Consider the following 12,847-nt stretch of genomic DNA (forward strand, 5'->3'; position numbering starts at 1 on the left):
AATTGTTAGCTCAATTCAAACAACATTAATTAAGCACTGAAGCACTGAGGGCATATGAATAAAAATAAAACAGTCCCTTTCCTTGAGAAGCTTATATTTCACTGGAGGAAAGCAATATGCACACAGATAAGTAAATATAAATGTATATGAAATAATAAATGGAATTTAAAGTGGGGGACTAACTTTTATGAATATAAGGTAGTAAAGATCTATTGTTTTATAAAAGCATTTACTGGCCACTTTTTTTTTTAATAAAACCTCCTTTTAAGTCCCAAAACTAGAATAAAGTGGAACATATCTCCCGATTTGGAGAGAGGGGTGTTGTGTGTGAAATCTCTTTGCTTTGAATATGAGTCCTTATACCTCTCTTAAGTTATTATGTTCTAGTCTATACTATAATTACCATATAGTTATATGTAGCTATACAAATACTGCACATTTCTACATATCTTATTTCACTCTCGCTAGACTGTCAACTTCATGAAGACAGAGACAATGTCTTAATTATCTTTGTATTTCCTCCAGTGCTTAACAATGCTAAACATATATATAGTAAGCACTTAATAATCTTTCTCCAGGGAGGGATGAGAGGAGGGAGAAAACATGAATCATGTAACCTGGGAAAAAATTTTTAAAAAGAAACATAATGAGGCACCAAAATAAACTAATAATAATAAAAAAGTAATCTTCTTCCACACCACTACCAATATGTTATTCTAACCTTAGGTCGCTTCTGATTAATCACTTAATTCTTTCTCTTTTTCTGTCAATACCCAAATTCCTTCCTTAATCACCCACTGCCACCTATAGCAAAATTGGGACAACAGTACAAATAGTGGGGGGCTAATACAACGCCACTGCCTAGCATGTAGTAAATACTTAATAGATGCTTATTTAATTGAACTGAAAAATTTCCACTCTTCTACTACCCTGATCTACATTTATTCTTTCATCTAAATTTAATCATTAAATTACATAGATCTTCTGCTTTATTTGTTCCTCTTGAAGTTGACATAAAACTAACTTTTCTAACATAAAACACTACATATGTTTCATTGAGCTTATTGACAAATACATAGCCAAACACCCCCCCCCCAAACATACACCACATTCCAATAAACCATTTTCCTATACTTTCTTTCTGATTCAGTGTTAAACGATCTATCATACTAAAATTACTATCCACATAAGAAAGTCATTGTTTTACTAGTTCTACATCATTTGTGCTTCTCTTTTTGTCTCTATTTTTCTATTTACTTTTTTATTATTCTTATTCCTTAGACCTACCATTTGTATAACAATAGTCACTCATGAGTATTCTCAAATCTTAATAACACTAATACTGACTACCATTCAAGACTTTTATTCACACACAATTTGGCTTATTATAATTGAATCTGTTCCATGTAATACACATTTCAATTCAAAGCTGAAACTAGTTTTAAGTGAATTTCATTAGAAAATATCTTTAGAATGTTCTTCCTTACATTATCTTCTGTCCTTAATTCAAAAAATATTTTGAAATCATAGCACTCGCATAAACTTGATTTAAATTCAAAACAGGGGTGGTTTAGGTAGAAAAGTTTATCAAGTTGAATGACTGGAAAGTAAGTGGTTTCTAGTCCCTGATCTGCTTCTAGAAACTGTTATGACTGAGTAAAAATAATTTCATTTCAATTCAATTCAAATAGCATTTATTAAACATCTTATGTGCCCTGGCACACTATATTAGGGGCTTGAGGATATGAAAGGGAAAAAAAAATCAAATCATTCCTACCCTCAAAGAACTTATATTCTACTGGTGGAAAACAATATATCCACAAACAGGTGATAAATAAAAAATAAATACAAAGTTATTTTGCAAGATACAGAGAATACTAACTAGGAAAATCAGGAAAGAACTATTATGGCACTTGAATTTTGCCTTGAAGGGACTTAGGGATTCCAATAGAAGGTAATGAGGGGACATTCCAGGCATCAGGAGAGCCTATGAAGAGGTACAGAAATTAGAGATAGACTGTCATATATGGGGAAACCACAAGTAGGCCAAGCTGGCTGGAACATATAATGAGTAATATGAAATCTGTCTGGAAAAAGTTACAGCCATATTGTAAATAGCTTTAAATGCCAAACTAGAAGGAAAAGGCAGCCGTTGAAGTTTCTTGAGCAAGGAAATGTCGTAGAGTCCCAGAATCCACGAACTGGAAAGAATCTTAAAAGTCACCTTTGTCCAATCTGAACTTAAAACAGTTAGATCTTTTACAGAGCTGCAATAAGTAGTCATCTATCCAGTTTGGTAAGAAGATCCAATATCTCTTGTGTAAATGGAATTAGCTAACCCCCCCATTCATAGTTAAAACTCTAGCCACCAGAGATAATGTCATCCCCACCTCCCTTAGTGGGGAGGGGAGATGAGTTACCCACACGTGACAATAAGTAACAAATCAAGAACAAGGGACCTTTGGGCAGTCCAAAACAGTGTTGAGGCTGTCATTCGTCCACTTGAATTAGAGGTGGACCTCCAGGAAGTGACAAAAGCTGCTGTCCTTCAAATATGATGGTAACTTCATGTTGGGGGAGTTCGTGCTTTGAACTTGGTACTGAAGGATCTCTGCTGAGACCTCAGGTGGCTTCCCCTCTGAATTGTCACGTGGGTAAGTTAGGCTGACTTCCTTTTGCCTACCTTGGCATTTCTAGAGTCTTTACCTCAATAAGGCTTCTTTGCCTCTCTAATTGCTAAGGCCTTGTGACTAGTAGCCTAGTTTAATTAGCCTTTTAACCCTCTTTTGGTCCGGACCTCTGCTGGTCTGGGCCAGCCTCTCCCTCTCTCTATTTCCCTACCCTCTACCTTCCCAATTGTAAATAAACCACCATAAAACCCATCCTGACTTGGGTCTATTTTAATTATGGAATCAATCTGAATTATTGATTCCTGGCGACCACACCTTAAAAAAAAAATATATATATATATATAATATCTAAGTTTTCCCTCTTACATTCTCAAGGTCATCTACTCCAGTTTTGGCTGTCTGCAATCATTATAAAGTTTTTCCTTGCAGCAAGATTCTATATACCTCTTTTTGCCTTTGACCCATCACTCCTCATTCTGCCCTCTAGCACCAATGAAAAGTCTAATGCCTTCTCTCTTTGATAGCTCTTCTAATACCTGAAGATTATTACAATTACTTAAGGTCCCCTATTCTTTAGACTGACCATGTGCTTTAGAAATATCAAATTGTTAGGTTATGAGTGATAATACATTTATAACCCAGTGGAACTGTTTGTCAGCTCCAGGAGAAGGGAGGGAAGAGGGAAAAGTGAGAACACGAATCATATAACAATGAAAAAAATATTTTAAAAACAAAATTATATTAAAAATTAAATTATACAAAAAAAAAGAAAAGAAATACCCATTTGACAGCTATGTGAAAGATAGATTAGGAAGAGTAGAAATTATAGACAGAAAGACTAATTAGGAGGTCATTTCCAGAGTCCAAATGAGGTGATGAGGGTCTTCACAAGAGCAGTGGCTATGCAAGTGGCGAGAGTTAGGGCAGTGGGAGAAATGTGGAAATTGAGTCAAAAAGACATTGCAATTGATTAGATGGTTGGGGTAGAAAGAGGAGGAAGGGGAGGAGAAGATCAGCAAGGATATGCAGCTATGAACCAGTGAGACTGAAGAGTCTCTGACAGAACAGGCAGATTAGGAGGAGGAACACAAGCTCCTCATATAAAAGGAAGAGATCAGATTAGATCAAATGTTCTTAACTTGAGGTCTATAAGCTTATTTTATAAATGTATTTCAATTTTACTGCTTTTCTCTATAATTTTATTTTATACTAAGCATTTAAAAATAGTTTAAGAAGAGGTCCATAGATTTTGCTAGCCTGCCAAAAGGATTCATGGCAGAAAAGGTTAAGAATTCCTGCATTAGATGGTTTTCTAGTTCCTTGCAACTAAAATTCTATGGAATTTATAAAGTGCACTTTCTAGTTACCAAATAAATGTATTTGGCAGGATCCAATAATAAAAGTATTCCTAATCCCTACTTTCTCCTTTCACTTTGTAGTTATTTTTATCACTTTCTAACAACCAATAGAACTCAAGCTAATTTACTCTCCTTAAAAGTCTAGTTTTAGGACTATTAAAAAATAAACGAAGGGGGGGCAGCTGGGTAGCTCAGTGGAGTGAGAGTCAGGCCTAGAGACAGGAGGTCCTAGGTTCAAACCCGGCCTCAGCCACTTCCCACCTGTGTGACCCTGAGCAAGTCACTTGACCCCCATTGCCCACCTTTACCAATCTTCCACCTATGAGACAATACACCAAAGTACAAGGGCCTAAAAACAAACAAACAAATAAATAAATAAATGAAGGGCAGCTGGGTAGCTCAGTGGATTGAGAGCCAGGTCTAGAGACAGGAGGTCCTAGGTTCAAATCCGGCCTCAGACACTTCCCAGCTGTGTGACCCTGGGCAAGTCACTTGACCCCCATTGCCTACCCTTATCATTCTTCCACCTATAAGTCAATACACAGAAGTTAAGGGTTTAAAATTAAAAATATATATATATAAAATAAAATAAATAAACGAAGAACCTTTTTTCCTACCAACATGCTCCCCTCTAATTCCAAAGAACTGGTCACTGGCCTATTAAAGGAGGTGGTACCTTACTCTCTTACTCAGAATATTTTGGGTTTTGGCTCTGAGATACAATATGAATTAGATGGTGTCTGACTCTCATAAAAATTTTAAAAATGAAAAATTGTTATGATAAAAAAGGTTCTTTTAAATAAGTCTTTTTAAAAAACCCTTACCTTCCATCTTAGAATCAATACTGTGTATTGGTTCTAAGACAGAAGAGCAGTAAGGACTAGGCAATGGAGGTTAAGTGACTTGTTCAGGGTCACATGGCTAGGAAGTATCTGAGGCCAGATTTGAACCCAGAACCTCTCATCTCTGGGCCTGGGTCTCAATCTACTGAGCCACCTAGCTGCCCCTTAAATAAATCTTAACATCTAGAAATACTATGTTCACTGAAACTTTTAACAAATAGGTGATTTTCTTTATCTTTTTACAAGTATACAAATATACTATATGTAAAAGAAAATTTGTATATATAACATATATGACAAACAGACAAATATACCCTACATAAATCTGTTCAGCATTTGTGTGGTATAAGGATATAAGGAATGGGAAACAGGATTTTTCTAAATCATCTCAAGGCATCTTCAATTAGTGCCAGATTCTCACTTAAAAGAGAGTAAACCCATGGTGACTTTTCTGGCCCCTCTCCATTTCACAGCATATTTGAGAGACACAGTTTTGGTTTTTCATGATTATCTTGATTTCTAGAAATTATAATTTGTAAAATTTCTAGTTTTCTTAAACAGAGAAAAAGGAATGAAATTTTTTTCTGTTTCAAATTTTTATACAAGAGAAATATTTGTTTCACTCAAAATATTACCAAACATAGAGGGGGGAAAGTCTTATTATTCCTCCATCAATCTGAAAAATCTAAGTGATGGAAGAAATGCCTGACTTCATCACTAGTCAATTCTATTTAAAAAAAAACCAAAAACTCTTACCTTCTGTCTTAGAATTGATACGAAGTATCATTTCCAAGGCAAAAGAGTGGTAAGAGCTAGACAATTTGGGTTAAATTACATGCTCAGGGTCATACAGCTAGGAGGTACTTGAGGCCACATTTGAAGCCAGAAGTTACTGTCTCCAGTCACCTAGCAGCCCCACAAGTCAATTCCATTTTAATTCTTTGAGACTTGGAAACTTTCAAAGTAATGAAATTCTATGTTCCAAGTCATAAACTGAAAAGTTAAATATTCCCAAATGATTCTTCCATTTGTCAAAAACAAGGAACAACACCCTTCACTTGAAATCATAAATATCTTAATGTTATTTTTGAAAAAATATATTATCTACCATATTCAAAACGGCCAGTTTAGTCAGCAAGTTAGAACTATACAGCACACCTCCAAAATGAGGACATTTGTGGCTACTGATTCTTATAATATAATGGTTTCATAATATACCCGGAATGTTAGTGTGGTAGAATAGGAAGGAAAATGGTAATGTTAGAGTATAAATGAATTTAAGATGTAAATTAAAAATAATTAGAAAAATTAGAATGCAAAGATGAATTTAAAAGAGCATTTTTAATACCAAAAGAAGAAAAAATGAACTGTTCATATTTTAGATCTCAGAATACATGATGCAGACAAAACAAGTTTTAACTTTAGGTTACTCCATACATAATAAATGAAGAAGTTTAAATTTTCAAAGTAGTATTTTTTGATGGCCTTTGAGAACTCTCTCAATTCAAAGATTCTATAATTATAAAGGAATAAATTTACCCATATCCCTAAATACTTCTCTTTCTATGAAGGCAAGAGCCACTGATTCTTGGGAGTTCAAAGACCTGAAATTTTGGTGGCAAATACTAAAGTTAAGTGACATAAAATGTAATGATTTGAAATTACATCTCATAGACGTAGACTGTAAACATCACTTGTGTTCCCAACTACTTGTCAAAAAACTAGATGGGGCAGCTGGGTGGCTCAGTGAATTAAGAGCTAGGCCCATAGATGGGAGGTCCTGGGTTCAAATTTGGCCTCAGACACTTCCTAGCTGTGTGACTCTGAACAAGTCACTTAACCCCATTGCCTAGCCCTTACCACTCTTTTGTCTTAGAACCAACACCTATTATTGATTCTAAGATGGAAAGTAAGAATTTAAAAAACAAAACAAAAAACTAGATGGTCATTTAACTGTGTATGTTTTTTTAGGAAATAGCTATAAATTATATGAATAAAGCAAGTGTTTACTATAAGCTCCCTGAGGACAGAAAATGAAAGGACTTTGTTTTAGCATTTTCAGGCACAGAATAGGCATTTAATAATTGACTGATGTACAATTAGATATTATCTGTGAAGAGGTCCCTAAACCTGGGGAGAATAAGTGATTTTTTTATGTTCTCAAAGCTTTAAGAGCAGTAAGGAAGATCAGGGAACTAAATGAGAATGTGTGTGGGGGGAGGATGAGGGGGATGCATTTTAGGAGAGAAAAGAGAATGGGATGAGCTATATCTTCGTGGCTATGAAGTCCTTAGCAGAAATTCGAGAAATGGTGTGATTTTTTGCAACAGTTGTTTTGGTCTAGTGATCATGGATCCATATTTACTGGCTGAGAACTTTTGAGACATTATATGTATACACAGACACATACAAGACATGCTATGCCAGAAAACACTGACTTACCAGTATGTACTGTAACTACTGCAATCCATGCACACAGTATGTTGAACTTTCTCTTGTTTTTCTGTTTTCTTATGGTTGCTTAAGGAAATCTGTGCATCTTCATAATGTTTTTTTGCATGACCATTCACATACCTTAAAAAACATAATGATAATTTACTTTAAGTATTCTCTTAAAAAGCTAAAGTATTTGTCTCTAGTAGTAAAATTAGACCATACTAATCAAAACATTATGAAGAGCAATAAATGCAGCTAAAATATTCTAAATTTTATATACATTTTGTACTTATGTATTACAAAAAACTCTTGATCATCTACAGCATTAAGGATAAGTTATTTGATAAGGTGTTACTTTTAAGACAATTTAACTGAATGCCACTGATATCAATTACTCATCTTTTGACAATATTATCATCATGACATTGCTGTTTGTTACTCTGAATTCTGACTTCTAAATCCAAGATAGACTGTTTATTGGGAGATACACTTTAAAATGAAATAAATTCATTACCTCACTAGTGAAATCATAAAACAAATAGCATTCAGGAAAGGAAAAGAGAAAAATCTGAGACACAAAGGAAGATGAAAGGAAGGAAAAAAGATACTCTACACTGGTATTATCTTCAAGACCATAGTCAACATGAGCAATGAACTGTGAGAAACAGGAAGTGAATGACCAGAAGAATGATATATGGAAATAAGGACAGCATTCCCACTCTTCCTGATGGTTCTTTACAATGTGGTTCACTTCTTTAATTTAAATATTGTAAATTCTCAGAAATACCTATAATTTAATGTATTTTTAAAAAACACCACAAAACTAAATATAATGTTTTTAGGAGTATAATGGAAAGAATGGCTAGATTTGAAGTCAAGAGAGATATAGGTTCTCATCTTGACTCTGACAATTGCTATATGTGTGACCACAGGTAAGTTGCAATCTCTCTGTGCTTTAATTTTCTTTATCCCCCAAATGAGAAAATACCAATAGTTGCTATCTTACAATACTGTTTTATGATCAAATGTTACCATGTATTTAAAACATTTTGGAAACTTTGAGGAGCTATATAAATGCCAACTAGTATATTAAGATAACAAAGCATTAATTCTATTCATAAATATTTCAGTTCTTCAATACAAGTTTATTAGTTTTTAATCTGTATTATGCCTATAACAATTCACTAAAAAGAACAAAGTAAATATTTATGTGCAAATGGGCAATAAAAATAAATAAATTCACTTGATCTCAAAAAAAGGCAAAATTTGAAACTCAACCAAAAAGCTCAGTAATTGACATCAGTGGAATTGTGGTAACACTTTTTAAAAGGGAATTTTTTATGCTCTAAAACAAGTCTATATGAAAAGGGAACAGTTGAAACGAATACTTATTAAGTTTCACCAAAACCAAGTTCTAGGAACACGGACTTCATGATGAAGTTAACCTCATATATACACACGTACGCGCGCGCGCGTGCATGTGTGCGTGCGTGCGCGTGTGTGTGTGTGTGTGTGTGTGTGTGTGTGTGTATGTATGTATGTATAAATCACCAAAAACCAGGCAGAGCTTTTACTTTGGGGATTTTGAGAACCATACCCAACAGCCTGGCCACAAGGAGAGGGAAGGAGCAGCTTCTTCCCCAATTCTCAACCACCAAGATTTCCAAGCCTGCCAGAGGAAAAAGGAAAGAAGCAACACCTCTCTTCATAGTGGCAAACACAAACAATGTCTGAGGTTAAAAAGATCATCTGAAGACATAATTTCTTTTACTCACAACCTTTAAAAAAACAAACTGTTTGAATTCCCATGCATATAATTCATTTGCCCCAAATATAAATGATACAACTGGCCAAATGACCAGTCTTTTTTTTTTTTTTGCTTTTTTGGGGGGAAAGAGAGAAAGGCTTATACACACATACATATCCTAAACTCTATAAAAAAATTTGAGCCCAGTGATTATTACTTAATTACTCAGGATTCATATTCATTTGTGATTTTAATCAATTTGGGAGTTCCCTCCAAAAATCTACAATGCAACCCATCTATGCCTGCCCATCTTTTATGATTCCACTGCCCTCTGTAAAATGCCCATCTTTAGTTCTTCAGAGGCAGCAGAGTTACAGGTATTGTTCCCATATGGCAAAAATGATAAAAAAGTTTATATTGAAAAGATGGCCTTTCCTGTAACTGGAATCTTGAAATAAGTAAAAATGTTTTGCAATGTCTAAAAAGTAATTCATCTCACTCTCCTCTTCAGCTCAACTCTGAATCTAGCTCATTTGACTCCTCAGATCTACATACTAGTGGACAAGGTCTATTAAGGTGTCTAACTCAACTATGTGTTAAAATCTGGGCAATAGACATACTTCATGCATTTGATCTTTCCTGGATATACAGACAAGTCAAAATCCTTTGAATAATTATAGAACTCTTCCAAAGACTTGGGGCTTGATACAATTAGCACAATGCCATGCACCAACAGGAGCACCCAGAAGATCTCACCACCCACACAGGATCCCCCTTTAAGCTGAATTCTGAATTGAATCTCCTAAATCACAAACAGAAAATATTTTTGAAAAGCAACCACATCTTGTTTTATTAATTACCTGATGTTTGTTATAAGTCATTAAATAACATTATTAAATCTTCCATGGAATCTTGAATTATCTAGATACATGGAAAGAAGATAGCTTGTTGTAAAAGATGGCATAAAAGGACTATTTTTCATAAAAAGATAGTCAGGGGGTAGCTGGGTGGCTAAGTGGATTGAGAGCCAGACCTAGAGATGGGAGGTCCTGGGTTCAAATCTGGCCTGACACTTCCTAGCTGTGTGACTCTGGGCAAGCCACTTAACCCCATTGCCTAGCCCTTACTACTCTTCTGCCTTCGAACCAATACTTAGTATTGATTCTAAGATAGAAGGTAAGGATTTAAAAAAAAAAAAAAAGGAAGGAAGAAAGATAGTCAACAAACAATGTAAGAATGAGATCTTATATTCTCCACATTTCAATCAAGTGTGAAATAGTAAATATGTGACCCACTGTTAAATGTCATTTGAAAAAGTCTGACTGTTTTCCACTTTTTTTTGACTGATCACTTCCAATACCCTCTTCAAGGAGGCCCTCAATTCATGGATAACACATAGATCAGTAGTTGATGCTTTCTAGGTCACTTTTTCATTCTTTGTGGTGATATATGATGCTAACAATGCTAAATGCCTATCAATTCTTTTTTTAAAATTTAAATTAAAATTCATTAAAAAAAAACTTTTGAGTTCTGAATTCTCTCCCTTCCTTCCCATCTCCCACTCTTTGAGAAGGCAAGCAATGTGATGTCAATTATATATGTGAAAACATGCAAAACATTTCCATAATAGCCATGTGGCAAAATAAAAACAATAAAAGGAATGAAAAATAAAGGGGAAAAAAGTATGCTTCAGGGTATGCACTTAAATCTCTTCAGTTCTCTCTCTAGTGGTGGTCCACATTTTTTATCAGAAGTTCTTAGGAATTACAAATTCTTTTTCATGAAGGAAGTGTTCATGGAATAGATGCAGGTGATTTCTGAACAATTATAAATCTTTGCCTATCTTAATTCCTTCCCCTGAATTATACTTTCCCTTATAGCGATCCCAATACTCAACTTTTTCCAACTTTGCATAGAAGTTGCCAAAAATACCAGAGTGTAAATTGATTTGATCTGGAGTGTCTAATTTTTTTTGTAGAATTATTCTGTACTTCATCCTCAGCAATTGATGGTGGTATATAAATTGTACTTAATTTCTTTATCCTTTTGCAAATACTAATCATTGTTAAAACAATAATTTTCAAATGTTCTATAAAATATTTCTTGTAGCTTTAGGCATATAATAAAATGCAGTCCATCAACTCTTTTATTTGACTTTTTAAGGTGTACCTGTGAGCTCTCCTTTCTTCTGGTTTCATTTATAGTAAGAATGTAAAAAACAGTTTAATAGCTACCATTTATATAGCACTTTAACATTTAATTGCCTTACAAATATTGTTTCATTCTATCCTTCACAACAACTCTCAGAGCTAGGTGCTATTATCATCTTTCTATAGAAAACAAAACTGAGGCACACAGTGGGTAGATAGGTTGACCAATGTCACATGGCTGGTAAGTGTCTGATGTTGGATTTGAACTCAGCCATCTAGCTGTCTCATATGATATTATATGATTCTGTTTCTGCAGCAGCATCTACATACAATGATTATCAGACAAGGAATTCATATTTAAGAGTACCAAAAGTGAAAATGAAGTTTGACAGCCAAAGAAAAACAGTGATTTTTAGCACCCTATGTCTTGTTTCCCACCACTCTGCCACTAATGAATAAGTAGAAAGGGGCTACACAGACTAAGGGCTATTCTTTTATGTTTTTAACCTGTTCCATGGGTTGCCATGGCCAAAAGAATTTCATTATTAGGTGGCTAGACTAATGGTATCTCTGTGACAAGGTAGGCTAGTTCTCAGAAGACAGTCGAGTCAGTTCCTGGGCCCATATTACACAAAAAAGCCAGAGATTCATTCCAGAAAGTAACTTCTAAAGCATTAAGAGTTGGTACAAGGGGGCACCTGGGTAGCTCAGTGGATTGAGAGCCAAGCCTAGAGATGGGAGGTCCTAGGTTCAAATCTGGACACTTCCTAGCTGTATGACCCTGGGCAAGTCACTTAGCCCTCATTGCCTACCCATACCACTCTTCTGCTTTGGAGCCAATACACAGTATTGACTCCAAGACCAAAGGTAAGGTTTAAAAAAAAAAAAAAAGAGTTGGTACGAGATTTGACCCAATCTTTAATATTTACTATTCTTCACAATGCAGCAGAAAAATGAAAGCCAATATTTTTAATAATGGATCTTAGGCACTATGAGATCCTGAAGTAACTTCTTGAATGAAAGAAGAAAATAAATGTGTTCAGGGGAAGCTAGGAAGGTCAGCTAGGGTAGAGAGCCAAGCCTGGAGACAGGAGGTCTTAGATTAAAATCTGACCTTAGACACTTCCTAGCTGTGTGACTCTGGGCAAATCACTTAACCCTAATTGTCTAGCCCTTCTTGCTTTTCTGCCTTGGAATAAATACTTGGTATCAATTCTAAGATGGAAGGTATGGGTTTAAAAAACTGGTTTTATATACTTTTTTTTGTTCCTCTATTAAAAACTGATTGTTCATTCGTTTGGGTACATGTGTATAGTTTGATTAAATAGCATGTCTCAATTTTCAACTGTTCTGAATTAAAGAAATATGGCAATTACTCAAAATTATAACTAATGTGATCTCAGAAGCACCATTCTCTTTTTAAAAAGAATCAAGGGATAGGCAATTAGGGTTAAGTCACTTGCCCAATGTCACACACCTAGGGAGTACTGGAGATCAGATTTGAACCCAGGTCCTCCTGACTCCAGGCCTGGCTCTTTATCCATTGTGCTACCTAGCTGCCCTTAGAAGCAACATTCTTGCTTTGACAACTAACATATTTGGGAAGTCAGGTGAATTTAAAATTAGCAAATGCCAGGAAGATACCTTTTTTCAATTTTTTTTCTCCAAATCATAGAATAAATGA

General features: G+C 34.9%; 1 protein-coding gene across 2 annotated transcripts in view; it reads right to left on the reverse strand.

Moving 5' to 3' along the window:
* Nucleotides 1-12,847, reverse strand: part of USP3 (ubiquitin specific peptidase 3) — a 116,213-nt gene that overhangs the window by 49,795 nt on the left and 53,571 nt on the right. The window contains exon 3 of one of the 2 annotated variants that reach the window (XM_044665363.1): nt 7,273-7,404. The exons of the other annotated variant lie outside the window; for it this stretch is intronic. Coding sequence (XP_044521298.1) covers nt 7,273-7,404 — 132 coding nt within the window. The remainder of the gene's footprint in view (nt 1-7,272; nt 7,405-12,847) is intronic. 2 annotated transcript variants of the gene reach the window in all.

The sequence above is a fragment of the Gracilinanus agilis genome, chromosome 2, assembly GCF_016433145.1.
Source record: "Gracilinanus agilis isolate LMUSP501 chromosome 2, AgileGrace, whole genome shotgun sequence".
In the NCBI taxonomy this organism is placed as follows: Eukaryota; Metazoa; Chordata; class Mammalia; order Didelphimorphia; family Didelphidae; genus Gracilinanus; species Gracilinanus agilis.